Below are 17,990 nucleotides of genomic sequence, written 5' to 3' on the forward strand. Positions count from 1 at the left end.
CAGGAGTCATGTGATCAACTGTTGGTTCACGTTATTGAGTCCATATGTAACATGTTTCCAAAGCTGATGAACCAGGCTCACCTGCTTCTTGTCTGGCAGCTCACAGTCCTGGGAGAGACTGAAGGCGAACTTGGAGAGAACCCTGAGGAGAAAAACAGCACTGTAGACCTGGACCTCACTGAGAGGAGACCACAGGGGGTTAGGGGAGCCTCCTCACCTGAGCTCACACTTGATCTGCACCCAGCCCGGGCTGCGCAGGAAGGACCAGGGCTGGTACCACTTCTCCACCGCGGCCATGCTGGAGCACAGCACCTCCAGCCACAGGTGCAGCACCTGCTCACTGGGGGGGGGAGGGGCGTTCTCTTTAGGAGAGCTTTAGTCTCAAAGAAGAAACGCAGCAACAACTAAATACAGCCTGCAGTGTCCAACATAAATCATATGAAAGACGCCTGGGAGAGCAGACCAGCTACTGCTATTCACACTGCTTTCATGACTCCTGACACGTGTGCGTGTGTGTGTCTGTGTGTGTCTGTGCATCCAGTGTTGGGGGTTAACAATATAACTTTTTTGGGTAATGAGGTAAAATAACGCATTACATTTAAAAATATCGGTAACTACACTACTTTACTAGACTATAGTAACGTGCTTTCCTGCGTTACCCAAGCCGTTTTTGCCTGCGTGTAAAGTTCTGATCTGTTTGGGTGCGTGCATGTGTGCTGCCTGTGTGTCTGCAGCGCCTGCTTGCCTCGGCACGTTGCCATAGCGATCGATTAGAGTGACGTAGCTGCTTGTGCGAAGGAGTTTTCAAGTGTTGGAGCACAGAAGCAGGTGACGCAGAAAGACTGGGAAGAAGACATGCTTCCCCTGTCGACTATTGAATCGCCCAGATTTAGAAAAATACTCAGACTCGCAAGCCAACATCCGACAGGAAAACATTTCCCCATTACCTGAACAAGTGTTATACCGACATGGAATCGAAGCTCAAAATAATTTGAGTCCTCCCTGGATCATGTGTCCACCACCACAGACATTTGGTCCGACAACAACAAAAGTAAATTAGGAATGACGGTGCACTGGATAGACAGCATAGCTTTAAAACTTGAGAAGGCTGCTCTTGCCTGCAAGAGGGTGAGAGGAAGACACACTTACAATGTCATAGCTTACGAAATAGATCAGGTTAATTCAGCCTTTGGACCACATAAAGTAACAGCATGTGTCACGCCGCTTAAGTGCATTTCTGTTTTAATTGTACGGGATAAAGGGATAACATTTTTCATTGACCACTTAATTTTTGTTATCATGTTTCCCAAAGCCAGCGTGTTGAAACTTGTGTGTTGCCACTGATTGACCTCACCATAGCTTAATTTATTTCTTTGTGCAGACAGGGATATTGTTCTTTCATATGGTTTTATATGCTATTTTGTATATTTATACAATCAACACTAAGTGATGATAGGGCTATGATGTTTGTCCATGCATATACAGTAAATTAAGAAACGGGAAAGTAAAGTAATAAGTAGTGAAGTTACTAATTCAGTACTTACTTTTTTTGAGTAACTACCCCAACACTGCATGTATCCTTGCATTTACGTTTGTGTGTGTTTGGGTGCGTGTGCATTCGTGTGTGTGGGTCGGTGTGCATTCGTGTGTGTGCGCGTGTGCGTTCGTGCATTCGTGCGTGTGCGTGCTCCAGGACCAGGACTTACTTAAGGCCCACGCAGATGAGGGACCTGAACTTGACGTCCATCTGGGTATGAGCGACGTCATGGCTCATGTTGACCGATTGCACTGCCTGGAGGGGCAGACAGAGGGCGCTCACACACAGGAAGGGACACCTTTATGTGTATGTCTCTGTAGATCATTCACTCAGCCCTTAGCTGTGATATGGTTTGCTTTATGAAGCCTTTCAAGCCTTTTATTTCAGTACAAACCCCACTAATTGCAAATATCGTTTTGAATGAGGCCCACTCTCTCCCCCGCCCGACCATCATCAAGTAGAGTATCATCTAGTAGAGCATCATGTGTAGATCACTCACTCTGTAGAGCAGCTCCTCCGGTGTGAGGACCTTCCCGTCTTCATCCAGCCTGGAGGAGGACAGAGCAAGATGTTGACCAAAATGTATGATGACTATATGCTCTGTAAGGTGACCTTGGGTGTCTTGAAAGGCGCCTCTAAATTAAATGTATTATTATTATTATTATAGCACCACCACCACAGTGTATTCCTTCCAGAGCACCACCACAGGGTAACCCCTCTACCAGAGCAACATGTTGACCAGAGCACCACCACCCCAGTGTGAACGCTCTACCAGAGCAACATGTTGACCAGAGCACCATTACCACAGTGTAACCCCTCTACCAGAGCAACATGTTGACCACAGCACCACCACATTGTAACCCCTCTACCAGAGCAACATGTTGACCAGAGCACCACCAGTGTAACCCCTCTACCAGAGCAACATGTTGACCAGAGCACCACCAGTGTAACCCCTCTACCAGAGCAACATGTTGACAAGAGCACCACCAGTGTAACCCCTCTACCAGAGCAACATGTTGACCAGACCAGAGCACCACCAGTGTAACCCCTCTACCAGAGCAACATGTTGACCAGAGCACCACCACCACCACCACAGTGTAACCCCTCTAGTATCAGGGACCAATGAGAGCTGCCGCACATGATGTCACGAAGGAGGGCTTATGACCTCAAGACCCCCAGCAGAATGGAGAGGTTTGAGCAGAGCAGGGTAGAGAGGTGTGAGCGTACCTGTAGGTCTTACACAGCACCAGTCTGGAGTAGACTGAGTTAAAGTCTCTCTCCACCTCTCTGCTGGCTGCCTGGAACCACACACACACACACGGAAACATCAAAGATCATACTCTTTATTTTACACCACACACACACACACACACACACACACACACACACCACACACACACACACACCTCCTCAATGAAGAGCCAGGGGTGGCAGGGCCCCCCTAGGATGGAGGGCTTCTTCAGGCCGTGCTGGAAGATGTTCTTCAGGGCGGGGCAGAGGGTCCCGCGGGCCAGGTCCGTCACCGCCGCCGTCACCGCGTCGTCCCCCGCCAGGGAGTACTGATGGGAGGGGGGGGTCATTACAACAACAACAACAACAACAACAACCTCGGTCACAGAGTTGTCCCCCACCAGCGAGTACTGGGGGGGGGGGGTCATTACAAAATCAACAAACACCACCACAGACATGGGGAGGGCCGAGGCCGTCATTACAACAACAACAGGACATGAGTGCATTTGGTATAATATATATATAATCAAAGTGATTTAATATCTCTTCATGTTCTATTCCTGCAGAGATGTTAAGTGGCCGTACGTGGTCTTAACTCTGCATTATTCAACACGCCTCACCTCTTTGCTTCTCTCATCCAGGATCTCCACAAACTTAGCTGGGAACCAACCTGGGTTAGCGAGACAGAGAGTCAGAGACAGAGACAGAGAGAGGACAAATGAAACACTGTTTGCCCCCACTCTCCTACTCACTCTCACTGTGCCACTGCTAATAATAATAATAATGCATTTTATTTATGGGCGACTTTCTTGACACTCAAGGTCACCTTACAAAATCAAACATCCATAGTAGCAAACAACAAACAAAAAAACAACAACAACATAATATAACAGTGTACAATAGAAAAAAACAGTGTGTTCATTCTAGTCCCAAGAATGCAACTGACTTAAAGGGAGTAGGCTTAGGTGAATAGATACGTTTTCAGGTGAGATTTGAAGGTGATAATGGAACTGGAGTGTTGGATGTCATGAGGCAGAGAGTTCCAGAGGTGGGGGGCTGAGCGACTGAATGCTCTTGACCCCATGGTAACCAGGCGAGCTGGAGAGAGGGTGAGCTGGATGGAGGAAGACGATCTGAGAGAACGGGTGGGTGTCTTGATATGGAGAAGCTCAGTAAGATACTGAGGGGCAAGATTGTTGATGGCCTTGAAAGTGAGAAGCAGGATCTTGTAAATTTTGCGATATTGATGGGGAGCCAATGAAGTTGCTGCAGGACAGGTGTTATGTGACTGATGGAGGGGATTTTAGAAATGATACGGGCTGCAGAGTTTTGTACTAGTTGTAATTTATGTATGCTGATGTGTTGCTCAGACAGACAGAGAGACAGACAGACAGACCCACCCACCCACCTCTCAGGCCGTTCAGCTCGCCAACCCAGCAGTGCTCGTCCTTCTGGGACATGATCTGGGAGAAGAGAGGAACACCACCATTTCACCATTGCTGTGTGGGTGTATGAGGTTAGAGTGTGTGTGTCTGATTAGGTGTGTGAGTTAGCCTGTGGGATGAGAGAGAGTATCTGTGTCTGAACGTGGGCTGTTTATCAGCATATGTGTGTGTGGTCACTCACAGTGATGATGTCATTCTTCCTAAAGCCAAGCTCATCGTCGTCATGGCGCTCGAAGTCCAGCAGTGCCTTGGCCCGTCGCCGTCGGTTACGGGACACCACAAGAAAGTTCTCGTGGTCCTGCTGGTGGCTCTCCATGGAGTAGTCAGGGGTCAGGTCCTGTACATATTAAACATAAGAGAAAAAGAAAGAAAGAAAGAAGGAATGCTATCTTTTTCGTCTACCATGCGATTGCCTCTGCGATCAACAACCGCTGGTCTTGATGTTAATATCTCAAGACATTAGATATAATATTGTTAGTATGTCAAAGGGGGTTCATATATTTAAATTCTATCAGGTCATTCCTGCTGATGCCCCATCAGCCCCTCCCCCTTCCCCATCAACCCCCTCCCCCCTGCCCAATAAGCCCCTGCCCCATAAACCCCCACCCATCAGCCCCTCCCCCCTCCCCATCTAACAGTGTTGGAGCAGTGGGGGTCCAGGCAACCCCTCCCCCTCCACCCCTCCTCATGGTGATGGTCTGGTGGGGGTCCAGGTCCCCCCACTCCCCCCCCCCCCTCCTCACGGTGTTGGTCTGGTGGGGGTCCAGGCAGTGGAAGTGGTCGGCGCTGCTGCTGATAGCCTCCCTCAGCGCGGCCACCAGCTCCGTCTGCTTGATGTTCTTGGCCTTCAGGGCGTCCGCCTCGTCCTCGCCCCACAGCAGCGAGCTCAGCGTCGATTTCCTGCGGAGGGACTGCCGCCGCACCGCCTGAGGACGTACACGACGCTCAGAGGATCAGAGGACGGCTCCGTGGTCAGCGATGACCCATAACATAACATCTTATACCTCCTGATGTGTTCTGTTTGGGGCCATGGCACCCTCCCCCATCCCAGCGACACTAGGCTGCGACACAACGCCATGAGGAAAGTGTCCCGCCTTCAGCCTGGGAGGGCTCCATGTTAAGATAGCGCCTGTTAAACTATGACATGATCGACCTTCAGCTCCATCTCTTCTGTCTAATCGCACATCACACAATTCAATCCGTCGAATTGTGTTCAACTTTACACTAGAGGGCACTGTGACAGACTATGGTTCAGGTGCACCCACTTTGGTTAAGGGGTCTTAAACCAGCCAATAGCTCGCCAAGGGGATAAGCCAGCTCGTGATTGGCTCCCGCAAAAAAGTATCGGAAGCAGAAAGAAATGTATTGCTGTTCTCCAGACCCTTATGCAAGGCAAACTCAATTTGCCTGAAGGAAGGGCGGGACTACCCAGTAGGGCGGGGCAACATGGACCAAAAGTCATATCTCGATATCTTCAAGCAGAATATCGATATAAGTTAAAGATCGATATTTGTTAACACAATAACATAGTTGCCGTTGCCGCGCTCCAACTCGTCGTTCTAGATCGGTGGCGCCGCTGTGCTCTAATTTCCAGCCTGCCTGCGTCGCTGTGCTCGTTAAGCTGCCTTGCTGATTGGGGGGAGAGGGGAGTTACCGTGGAGCTACCGTTATTACTATAGCCTACCTACCTACCGTTTGGATTTACCGTAACTATTCCAACCGTTCTGAATTGAATACAGTTTGATGGTTGAATAAACCGTGGACTAGACACTGCCTCTGCCTCGTATTTGAGAACATTACAATATAAAATATAATATCACGGCCAAAAGCTGTGTGCGCCTCCGGAATATTATGAATCTTATTATATATTAATAATAGTGCTGTCAAGCGATTCAAATATTTAATCGCATTAATGGCATAGTTAACTCATGATTAATCGCAATTTTTTTTCTATGCTAAATATCCCTTGATTTCTTTGTCCCATTAATTTTTCTCATTTTAATGCTCTTATCAACATGGAGAAGTGCATCGGCTTGCCTTGTGCAAATGTTTTTTTATTGATAACAACATTGGCATATAATGATAAAAACAGGACGATACAAAAAAAAAGCCTATAGTGCAATTAAACGATGAACATACAAACATACTGCCTTGAACATAGCAGTCAGGCTACTGCTTCTTTGTTTAGAGGCAAAGAAAAAAATAAAATTGAGTGATAAAAAAATTAACGCCGTTAAAATTGGTTTGCGTTAACGCCGTCAATAACGCGTTTAACTTACAGCACTAATATCTGTAATTAATATTAAAATATCTCCCGACCGTCGGGTTCTCCGACGGTCAGGTTCTCCGACGTCTCTGGTTCTTCCACTTCCTCATCAATCTGAAGCACAGAATTGAATCGTCACATGGAGCGACACCCGCCGGAGCGGACACCCGCCGGACACTCCAGCGGGTGTCCGGGAGTCCTGAATCATTTTAGGACAATTGCTGTAGCCTACTGCCTTTATCTGAATAAAAAATAATTAATGTCGAGACAGTCTAAGACTTTGGGTCGCTGCACGCATTTTTGAGCACATTGTGCTGCTGCAAGTGATGGAAGAGGTTGGTCGTAGGCTACGCAACCCTTTAGTTGTGACAGATTTGATGCCCTCTCTACAAAAAAACTGATTCTGTCATCCGTCAGACACCTTGTACCCAAAACATTTCCAAAATATGGAGCCATTTGTCTTCTGCTTACATACATGCTCCTCTGCGCCGCGTTTGCCGGCGGACTCCATGTTGGGATTGAAAAAAGTGACGCAAGTGGAAGGGCCGTGTGTGTGCGAGCCGGAGGCAGAGCGAGAGAAAGAAAAGCAGAGTTATGAAATAGCAGGCGGCAGACGCGGTTCGAAACTGCCGTTATAAGGATATAATATGCTGTATTTTCAACGAAAATTAAACTATATCGATGTTGATGATACCGTCTCGTTCACGCTATCAGTACGGACCTTGTTGAGGTTGGCGGTGTTGACGGCCCCATTGCTGAGCTGGGCCTGCTCGTTGAGGATGTAGGCCAGGTGCTTGTGGCGGTGGGCGTCCAGTGTGGCCTGGGCCAGCGACCCCGTCAGCCTCATGGCCTCGCCCAGCACCGCCGGCCCGTCACGCAGCTGGGAGGGCAGGTCCGACAGCGTGTTGAAGATGGAGGCCGAGTTCTCCGAGGCCACCAACTCCTCCTCCTGGTGGGGGCGGGGTTAAAGGGTGGGGTTAAAAGGGGGCAGGGTTAATATGGGCGGGTTAAGGTATGCGTTTATGTTGATGTTATGCCGACTGTATCACCACTAATCGTTAGCCTCATAGCATAATTGCCCAAGTCCTATTTTGGCCAAATTGGGCTATGATATAGATATAGCCTCATGGGGTATATCTGGATATTGGCTACATGTGGTCCAACTTACTGTTTCAGTATAAATAACAAAATCCTATGCGTTTGCCCAAAAGAGTTTTTTTTTTATATATATTTCATATTTAAGTAAAATCTTAAATATGACTTTGGCAATAATGCTAGTATTAATACAATTGCAGCTTTATTGTTAAAATACAGGGAGTAAATATATTTAATTCTAAATAATGAATCTAAAGATAGGGATGTAGGAACATTTAACGCAGAAGGCAGTTTAACAGACATATTCTCTAAATTTGCTTTAGTCAATCTCATTCCAATCAAGTATCTCAAATAGTGCAGGATGGCTCTTAGTTTATTTAATAATAATAATAATCATAGTAATACATTTTATTTGTAAAGCACTTTCCATAAAATTATCTCAAGGTGCCTCCTTGTTACACTGAAGATGGCCACAGAACACTCCCAACGACAGACACTCTGGGACCCACAGTGGGTGAAGACCCCTCCCTACCTTGATCTTGAGCATGCCCAGCGTGACCTGGAAGAGGACCAGGGAGCCCTGGTAGAAGAGCAGGTCCCATATCCTCAGCAGCAGCCGGATGTCCACCACGCTGGCGAACGACGTCAGGAACCAGTGCAGCGTGATCAGGGACAGCTCTGAGAGAGAGACAGGGTCAGACCACCGACAGCTCTGAGAGACAGACAGGCTCAGACCACAGACAGCTCTGAGAGAGAGAGACAGACCACAGAAAGCTCTGAGAGAGAGAGACCACAGACGGCTCAGAGAGAGAGACCACAGGCGGCTCTGAGAGAGACAGACCACAGAAAGCTCTGAGAGAGAGAGACCACAGACGGCTCAGAGAGAGAGACCACAGGCGGCTCTGAGAGAGAGAGACAGGGTCAGACCACAGACAGCTCTGAGAGAGAGACAGACCACAGACACAGGGGTTGACACTTAGGTTTCAAAAGCACTTGCCCATTGGGCAAGTACTGTACAGGTCATGTTCAACTTGCCAGAATGGGATGTTCACTTGCCCAAATTAAAACCAGAATCGTGAACGAGCCTCTTTTTGCCAGGCACCCGGCCTGGTTTTGGGGGGCTCAGAAAATTCATTCGGACTGAAGCTTAAAGGCATATTGTACGGGATCCAGTAATATGCACTTTTTAATATGTTGTTGAAATTGTTTTTTACATCCTGACAGCAATAAATAATTTATGGGCAATGAAAAAGAAGCGAAAAAAAACCGAATTCTGTATCTGCTATAAACCTGTTAAAATGCTTACCAATCGGAGACACTGTGCCCGGATCTAAAGAACCAATCACAAGCCTGCGCGTTCTCTCCCCTCTGTGTACGAGCCTGAGCCGGCCTGAGCGCGTTCACGGAGGGCAAAGAAAGCGTTGTTGTCATAGTAGTTCATGACAGTGGACTAGACCTAGTGAGCCTACAACTTTTACACAATGGAAGAGAAACAACTGAAGTTACCACTGCCACCGTTACTTGCCCCGGTTCATCCTTTTAAAAAGGCAAGAAAAAGAAAGACAGAAACTGAAAAGGCAGCAACAAAAAAGAAGTTGGAGACTGCTCGAGGAAAAACGAGAATAAATATTGGATTAGCTTTTCAGCGATTGGCGACAGCTGAGGGAGTTGAATGGCCTGAAAAGTGACGCAATGTCTGCCGTTGAAGTAAGCCGTAAGCAGCAGCAGCGCTCGTGCACGGCTCTGTATCGAGGGGTGGGGGCAGGGAGTCCTGAAGGGTGGGGGAGGAGTTAAACGGAACTCCGAAGAGAAGCTAATTTCAAATCATGCTAGCTCTCTCACATCGTACAGTATGGAGTGGCGAAGTCACGCCCTTTCCGGTAGGGCTCATGGGACCTATGAGATCGAAAAATATGAATGGGTGTCAATGGAGAGAAAATAATTATTTTCTGGTCCCAGTCTTTATATGCCCTGGATAACACATATGTTGTTTGTGGATTTAAAGGATAATATTACATGCAAAGAGTTCGACCGTTTATTGTGCATTTGTTCAGATAAAGGCTGTAGAGAAAACACAACGAGAAAGACTACACGGCTCGTATGTGACGTCACGCTCCCTGCGACTGGCGTGGAGAAGACCGACAATCTTCCCATCGGCATAACTGAAACTCTGCACATGCCCCGACTTATAATGGTTTTCACCTCTTTCGATGCTTTTATCCTCCCCTTGGAAAAAGCGGTGAAGTGGGGCAGAGAGATCGCCATCTCTGTGCCGAGTTCCAAGGGCGGGTGTGGTGACGTATATCATATGCGTCGAGAGCAGCGAAGAGATGTAGTTCACAAAGCGGCCTCACATAAAACCTAAAATTATCAAACTTCTTCACGAACATTTTTTGTTTTCTTTGCATGAGAAATGATTATTTAAATCCACAAACAACATATGTGTAATCCAGGGCATATAAAGACTGGGACCAGAAAATAATTATTTTCTCTCCATTGACACCCATTCATATTTTTCGATCTCATAGGTCCCATGAGCTCTACCGGAAGGGGCGTGACTTCGCCACTCCATAGCTTTAATGTTAGCTTCCACACACAAAATAACAAACTTCTCTTTGTTTACTTATTTATCGAATTGTCACATCGTGCCATGAAGTGATTTCAGTCCACCGTTGCAACCTATTAAAGCAATCGCCCAGTTATGTTTAGACCTGCATGATTTTATGCAAATGTACATAACTAAATATCCACGGTAGTAGCAAAGATATATATTTTTTTAACATTCACGTTCTTGTAGTTCTAACTGAAAAATCACAATCACGTTTATAGTGTTGTCAGTAATGATACTGGATTTTCTAACTTCGATACTATACCTGGAAAAATATCGATATTCTATACCATTTTTGATATCAGGGGAAACGTTGTTTGCAGAAAAGAACATACCCAAAGTAAATAGAGTAGGCTATATCTCCACAACTGCAAGGGCGATAATGTCATCTTGGTGCCAAAAGAAAGATTGTTGTGCAAGTGAAATATTCAATGTGGAGAATACTTGGTTAAAGTAAATAAAGCCATGGAACACAGCATAAGATAACATTTCCACCTGAAATAATTATCAGTTGGTCGTTATCAGTTGGTAGCGCTGTCTTACTATGAGACACAAATAAATGTAGATATCGTAAAAATTTGACACTTGACACCTCTATTTAAAGTTATATTATTATATCGAATGACACCAAGCCAAACACTCGCAAATACACATGGTCACTAGATTGCACTGAAGAACACGTGCTCTGAATGAAGGCAATTTTTTTTTCCTAAGAAACCTGATGTAAACACCATGTTTAGTTGCAAAATTTGGCCCAGACACTGGATTATCTGTTTATGGTGGTTTATGCAATCAGAATCAACTTTGTGGACAAAAATCACAAGGATAAAACTTATTTTTTGGTTGTTAAAAGAAAAGGGGACGTTTCTTCTTAAAGGTTGGGTATGGAATTCGCTTTTTTGGCAATTTTTGCAAAATTACTTGAAATCCTTATCATAACCCCCTTACAGCTACTGATTTAGAAGTACTGACAGGAAAATGAAATAAGTCAATCATCTGTGGAACGGGCAGGGCTCGAAAAACTCCAGCCAATGATTTCCACAGCCACCGAGTTGCATTGGACAGTAAGTACGTCAATCAAACGGTCGTACTGCACTCCCCCTCCCCCGCGCCCCGCGTGCGACCCCTTTGTGCAGTACTCGTGACTAGGGATCGACCGATATATCGGTCGGCCGATATTATCGGCCGATATTCGCGTTTTTTACGTGTATCGGTATCGGCCGATACGCGGCTGATTTTCGCCGTTTTTTTTTCTACTTGTTCTACCTCACCTGTTTTTAATATTTGTTAAATATTGTTCATCTACTTGTTCTTACTTGTTCTACCTCACCTGTTTTTACTATTTGTTAAATATTGTTCATCTACTTGTTCTTACTTGTTCTACTTCACCTGTTTTTACTATTTATTAAATATTGTTTTTTATATTGAAGTTCGATAAATGTTTCTTTAAAAAATAAAATAAAAATAAAAATCGGCTCAAGAAAATTGGTATCGGCGTATCGGCTAAGGCTGATGAAAAAATATCGGTATCGGTATCGGCGCTAAAAAATCGGTATCGGTCGATCCCTACTCGTGACCCAGAGCTCGTGACCCAGAGCAAGCTCCTGTTTGTTGTTATCCTGCGGTAGCTACTGGAACTAGTTAATCCACATTTGGACCTAACAGTAGAAGACAATTCCATTCGCCATGTTGTTTAACGATAACCTACGCTAGCCTGGCTCGCTCTCGCGCATCTGTGTTCGCGCTCGTGCATGATTGCGCGTTCAGGTACTTGGAATGGGTGGAGTCAGAGTCAGCGTTGAAGGAGAGGAGGTAGGACCAGTTGTGCATTTTCAAAATCTGCTGGCGTTTCGCAAATCCCACACCCAACCTTTTAATTGTTATTTGCGAGATTTAGTCACAGCATGATATGGTTTGGACTGCCGGACTAAGTGGAGGCTCAGCTTTCATATAATATATAGTTTTTGAAGGTCCAATTTTGTGAAAAAGATGGCTATTGCTGCACTTATGCACCCATGCACCCATTTATGAAACCCAAAACCGTGTTCTTGCATTTGATTTTCCTTGGTAATTTGTCTCAATCCAAAGCACTTCCAAAACACACTCCTCCATCACTACTCCATTTTCCTTCTCTACTTAAACCGGTCGCGGAGGCGCTGCACTTGAGATGCTAGCTGTGTCGGCTAACCTTTAGCTAACACCGTTGAATCACTGCCAGAGACCGCACTGCGAGTGAGTGACACAAGGCGGGGCTATATTCACGCTGAAGCGATGCGAGTCTACTAACTCGCTGTCCGAGAGAGGAGAAGACAGCGTGCTGATCAATTGCAAATACATCTATTTTGTGTGATTTTACGGAACAAAAGGTTGTTCTGCAGTTTTTAAAAACACTTGAATAAATAGCCTTTATATTAACATCCACCCAAAATCCACTTGCCCGTTCGGGCAACCAGAAATCCACTCAACTTGCCCAAATATTACTTTTAGTTGCCCTGGGCAAACGGGCAACCTTTAGTGTCAACCCCTGAGACAGCTCTGAGAAAAAGAGACAGGGCCGGTCAGACCACAGACCTTCTAGTGACAGGACACGAGGGGTTAGGGTTAGATACACACAGGCAGCATTACCAGGACCAGAACTAGAACTTCTAGGAGACCCCTAACAGGGACCAGGACCTCTAGGAAACCCCTAACCAGGACCAGGCCTTACCAATGTCGTGCTCCTGCAGAAGGCGGTCAAGCGCGGGGAGGTACTGGACGATCAGCTGCCTGAGGACCCTCTGGTCCGTCTGAACCCCGAGCAGGGTGGAGGAGAAGTAGGAGGGCGGGAGGAGGTCCTCAATCAGAGCGCACATCATCCACAGCACGTCCTCCTCCTCCAGGAACAGCAGCAGGCACGACACCACCTGGGGGTGGGTAGGGTTAATTAAGGCTCAGAGTACGATGGAGGTTAGGACTGTGATTGGCCCTGTGCTGCTCCACTGGAGGAGAAAGCCATTAAAACAGCCCGGGTTAGAGGTTCCCTTCCACTGGGGGCCACTCACTCTCTGACTGTAGAGTACTGAATTAACCCTCTCTATCAGCCGGAGCGGAGAGGTTTGTTTGCCTGTCAGCCCCCGCTGTGGCAGGCGTTCAACCTGTGTTTATGTCGTGTTCATGTTGTTTTCACGTTGTCTTCATGTTGTCTTCACGTTGTGTTCCTAGCAGCCAGACTCACTGCCAGGCACCTTTAAGCAAGGGGATCCTCCCTTTTTTTTGACAGAGTGGCGCAGTGCAGCATTTCCCCGTGTTTAATGAGGCCCCGATCGATAGGTGAGCTGTTGTGACAGTGTGTGCTTTGTAACAAGTCCGCATACCCACATCGTCGGAAATTTCGTCATAAATGTAGCATGTTGACATTGATGCAAATATGTTGAAGAAAATTTAGACCAGATTTAAGACATCGCTTTAAAATTCATTATTACAAAATGAATAATTAACTATTATTTATCAAACAACGTGTTTGTGTGTGTAGATATGCGTGTGTGTGTAGATATGCGTGTGTAGATATGCGTAGATACGCGCGTGTGTGTGTGTGTGTAGATACGCGCGTGTGTGTAGATACGCACGCGCGTGTGCGTGTAGATACGCGCGCGCGTGTGCGTGTAGATACGCGCGTTTCGGTTTTTTGTTCGGTTCGGTTTTTTGTTCTGTTTAGTAGTAAGATACTTTATGATTGATTAAAAGTGCCGTTTTGGCTTTAGTAAACTCCGGTTTGTGTGCTATTTGGAACGAGGCGGTTCACTCCCCAAGCCGGTTAGTGTACATAGGGGTGTGTTTAAGTTTGTGTATGTGTATGCGTACATAGTGGTGTGTGTTTGCGTAGTTGTGTGAGTAGGTGTGTGCATGTGCGTATGTGTGCATGTGCAGGTTCGAAGTGGTTGTGTGTGTACGTAGGTCTGTGTAGGTGCGTGCGTGTGTGCAGGCCCTCACCATGCCAGTGCCCTGGCAGTAGCCCACGTCGGGGTAGAGCCAGGCCAGCCCCCTCAGCACCCTCCGGAGCCGGGGGACCCCCACGCTGCCCAGGGCCGTGAAGCAGGCGTTGGAGGGCATGGTCCTCAGCAGGTCCTTCTCTATCTGGGGGCACGGGGTCGGAGGTCAATCGGTGGGTCAATCTACTGCAGACACTTTCCCAGTGTCCGCAGCAGGAGCGTTCTCATATGAGAGACATCCAGCCCCTACCTGCACCCTAATGACTCTTTGGAGGAACACGTCTGTATTACAAATAAAGACAGGTTGAATGTCAACCTGTTTGCTAAAGTTAGCAGCTACATAGCGCTACATGGCGCTACATAGCGTGGTACCTGTTTGGACGTGCTGGAGTCTTCGTTGGAGCCGTTCTTGACAATCTCTTTGTAGGAGATCTCTGAGGTCCTCTTCTTCTGGAGGGCCCCAGAGAAACGCATCCACAGCTGGACAGCCAGACAGCCAGACAGACAGGCAGAGAGCGCTTTGGGTTGTTAGTGAGTCACGGAAGGGGACTGGGTCAAACTGCTATTCCTGATCGAGTTGGTTTAATCACTACAGATGTGTGAGGGCGGGGTCCACCTGGGGCTTCATGCTGTGAGGCCTTTAATGACTACAGGTGTGTGAGGCGGGTTCTACCTGGGGCCCCATGCTGTGAGGTGTGTGTGTGAGAGTCTACCTGCGGCCTCATGCTGTGTGGGATGCCCCCCAGCACCAGGGAGCGGAGGCGGTCGGAGCGGGGCAGGTCGGGGGCGATGACGTCCCAGGTGAGGTCACCCACCGCGTGGTTGTGGGTGAACTCCAGGTGGGCCTGCCAGCGCAGCCGCTGCTGGGGGTCCTCGCTGTGGGGGGACCCGTCTCCACCCGAACGCTGCTGGGGGTCCCCAATCTGGAGGGGGCGCTCGCTGCCTGGCTGCTGCGAGCCCTCTGGGGGAGGGGAGGGGGGTTGGACTGGTTTTCATTTTGGGTTACGGTTATAGATCGCTTCAGGTCTGTCGTATTGGAATCAACATGTCAATAGTAGAGTGAGGTGTTTGGTGAATATGTACGGTGGGGTAGGGGTCAGGCTGTGACTGAGGGGTATTTGGTGAATATGTACAGTGGGGTAGGAGTAAGGCTGTGAGACTGAGAGGTATTTGGTGATTCCATTATAACTATGGTGTACAGTAGAGACTGAGCAGTAGGTTAATGAAAGACACTGGAGCTCAGCGGTGCCTGCGGTTCCGTGTTGAAGTCGAGGGAACAACATGAGAACTGGAAAAGTCAGTGAAACTTTCAGCTGATATTCAAACAAACTGCAAATAGCCGTACACCCAATTATGCTAAACTACACTCATAAAATAGACTTTACACAGTGTGTCAGAGTGGGTTTCAGGCTGCGTGTAGAAAATTGACATTCCGTGACTGAACAATTTAAGCTGTTTTTCAAATTACAGTCCCTCCCTCCAGATCAGCCTTTATGTAAATGTTGTATTACTTTGCCTCTAGAAGTTCTGAATAACAATTTGCTCTTTAAGGGCGACTTATTGCCGTGTGCGTGCGCGTGTTTTATGGAGTTAGAATCATGCCAAAACCCTGCACTCACGCAAAACGTGTTTTGCTCACGCATAACGATTCACACGCACACAAAACGTGTCTTACTCACGCACAATGATTCACACACACGCTCAGTGTGGTTTGCAAATACAAAACATCATTCACAAACTAATGCATTTTGCTTCAGAAACAAATACAGTATGTTTTACACAAAGTACAAAAAAAATCCTTCAAGTACATAAAACAATTCTACAAGTACGGAACACGAAAGCTGCGCGTGGACCGGAATGCATTTGTGCACGGATCGGAATGCATTTGCGAACGGATCAGCAAGGCAGAAAATTAGTGCCAAAAGACACGTGACGGATTCCGTACGGTTTAGCACTTTTACCGCGCCATTCTAGGGCCAGTTAGTGGCCTTCTTGGCTTTCCATAGAGTCCACACACGGTTGGCCGGCATCAAATAAAGATTTTGGGGAGAAAGAAAGATCGCCCTTAAACTGACTCAACGGCGCCACCTGCTGTTGTGTAGTGTGAATCACAGGACATTTATTTGTCACGTGACTTTTGGCACTAATTTTCCTCCTTGCTGATCCGTGCGCAAATGCATTCCGATCCGTGCGCAAATGCATTCCGATCCACGTGCAGCTTTCGTGTTCCGTACTTGTAGAATTGTTTTGTGTACTTGAAGGATTTTTTTTTTGTACTTTGTATAAAACATACTGTATTTGTTTCTGAAGCAAAATGCATTAGTTTGTGAATGATGTTTTGTATATGCAAACCACACTGAGCGTGCGTGTGAATCATTGTGCGTGAGTAAAACACGTTTTGTGTGCGTGTGAATCGTTATGCGTGAGCAAAACACGTTTTGCGTGTGTGCGGGGTTTTGGCATGATTCTAACTCCATAGTGTTTGCATGCACACGTCGCTGCATGCACGCGTCGCTGCATGCGCGTGCCTGCCTGCGAGAGAGTGAGAGAGTGTGTGTGAGTGTGTGTCTGCAGGCGTGTGTGAGTGTGTACATTACCTCGTTTCTCAATCTTAAATCCAAACTCATCATAGCGTTCTGCTCCCTCTGACGAGTCCTTCTGTGGAGACAGTGAGACAGGTTGGTGGAGATAACAGTTTGACAGGTTGGTGCAGATAAACACTAACTGGGGAGAGAGGCCTGGTGTGGGCTCATGGCTTGGGAGACAGGCCTCTCATCAGACGGGATGGCAGATCTCTAAATGTTATGCTGTGAGTGACACTGTATCGTCTCTCTGGGATTAATGAATAATAAAATTACATTTCATTGTATCTCAGGGAGAGCAGCAGATCTCCATGTCATTGCTTTTTCAATTATACATTACTGTATGTTTTAATGGCCCATCATTGAGCCATTAAAACTATCAAATTATCCATCATTATGAAATAATATTATAGTCACAACAAATGTAGGATATACCACATGTATTGTCCGTACACTACCATTTACACATCTATGGAAATAAAATTATTCTGCATAGATTGTTATATAATCTTTTCATCTTGAGCAGAGAATGACTGACACACTGTTCCTCTAGAGTTATAAAGTCTACGTATAATGTACCAGGAGCAGGTAGGGGTCATTCATGATTTTTCTGTGTTAATCCTCTTTCAGGCACCACCTATCAGTGGGGAACCTCACCGCTGATTGTAGACAAAGCCGGCCTGAGATATCCCATCCTGTTGCTAAACTCCACCCAGTGACTCACCGTCCGGTTCCCCTGACCGGCCTCCGTCACACCTCAGGATTACTTTAATACAAACATCATTTTGAGGCAGAGGACTTTGTGGAGGTATCAAGTTTACGTCTCTGCTGGCCACCACATCAGGGCGAAAAGCTGGGCGGAACGGAGGAATGCATCCTCCTGATAATCCTGTGGAATTTGACACCTAATATACGCTTCAGAATGCCGAGTAGGGGGCGGGTTGACTTGGAAGCGGAAGGTCGCTAGTTCGAACCCGGGCTCCTCCTAGCTGAGTGTCGAGGTGTCCCAAAGGAAGACGCCTCACCCCGACTGCTCCCGACGAGCTGGCTGACCCCCTGCGTGGTCGACTCCGCCGTCAGTGTGTGAATGTGTTCATGAATGGGTGAATATGAGGCAGTATTGTAAAGCGCTTTGAGTGGCCACTGGTTAGAAAAGCGCTCTATAAATAAAGTCCATTCAGCATTCAGAGTAACGTCATAGCTGATCCGACTAAGGGTCAGTCCATTAGATCAAATACACCTTTAAAGTATGGACTCCA

General features: G+C 46.9%; 1 protein-coding gene across 1 annotated transcript in view; it reads right to left on the reverse strand.

Moving 5' to 3' along the window:
- Nucleotides 1-17,990, reverse strand: part of sgsm3 (small G protein signaling modulator 3) — a 37,844-nt gene that overhangs the window by 4,337 nt on the left and 15,517 nt on the right. The window contains exons 4-20 of the mRNA XM_056583258.1: nucleotides 16,747-16,807; nucleotides 14,863-15,110; nucleotides 14,522-14,629; nucleotides 14,151-14,294; nucleotides 12,889-13,084; nucleotides 8,106-8,251; nucleotides 7,200-7,427; nucleotides 4,956-5,138; nucleotides 4,394-4,549; nucleotides 4,176-4,230; nucleotides 3,388-3,437; nucleotides 2,944-3,096; nucleotides 2,765-2,835; nucleotides 2,037-2,085; nucleotides 1,707-1,792; nucleotides 218-340; nucleotides 82-142 (exon numbers count right to left, since the gene is read on the reverse strand). Coding sequence (XP_056439233.1) covers nucleotides 82-142; nucleotides 218-340; nucleotides 1,707-1,792; nucleotides 2,037-2,085; nucleotides 2,765-2,835; nucleotides 2,944-3,096; nucleotides 3,388-3,437; nucleotides 4,176-4,230; nucleotides 4,394-4,549; nucleotides 4,956-5,138; nucleotides 7,200-7,427; nucleotides 8,106-8,251; nucleotides 12,889-13,084; nucleotides 14,151-14,294; nucleotides 14,522-14,629; nucleotides 14,863-15,110; nucleotides 16,747-16,807 — 2,118 coding nt within the window. The remainder of the gene's footprint in view (nucleotides 1-81; nucleotides 143-217; nucleotides 341-1,706; nucleotides 1,793-2,036; nucleotides 2,086-2,764; nucleotides 2,836-2,943; nucleotides 3,097-3,387; nucleotides 3,438-4,175; nucleotides 4,231-4,393; nucleotides 4,550-4,955; nucleotides 5,139-7,199; nucleotides 7,428-8,105; nucleotides 8,252-12,888; nucleotides 13,085-14,150; nucleotides 14,295-14,521; nucleotides 14,630-14,862; nucleotides 15,111-16,746; nucleotides 16,808-17,990) is intronic.

The sequence above is a fragment of the Gadus chalcogrammus genome, chromosome 2 (genome assembly GCF_026213295.1).
Source record: "Gadus chalcogrammus isolate NIFS_2021 chromosome 2, NIFS_Gcha_1.0, whole genome shotgun sequence".
NCBI classification, from domain to species: Eukaryota; Metazoa; Chordata; class Actinopteri; order Gadiformes; family Gadidae; genus Gadus; species Gadus chalcogrammus.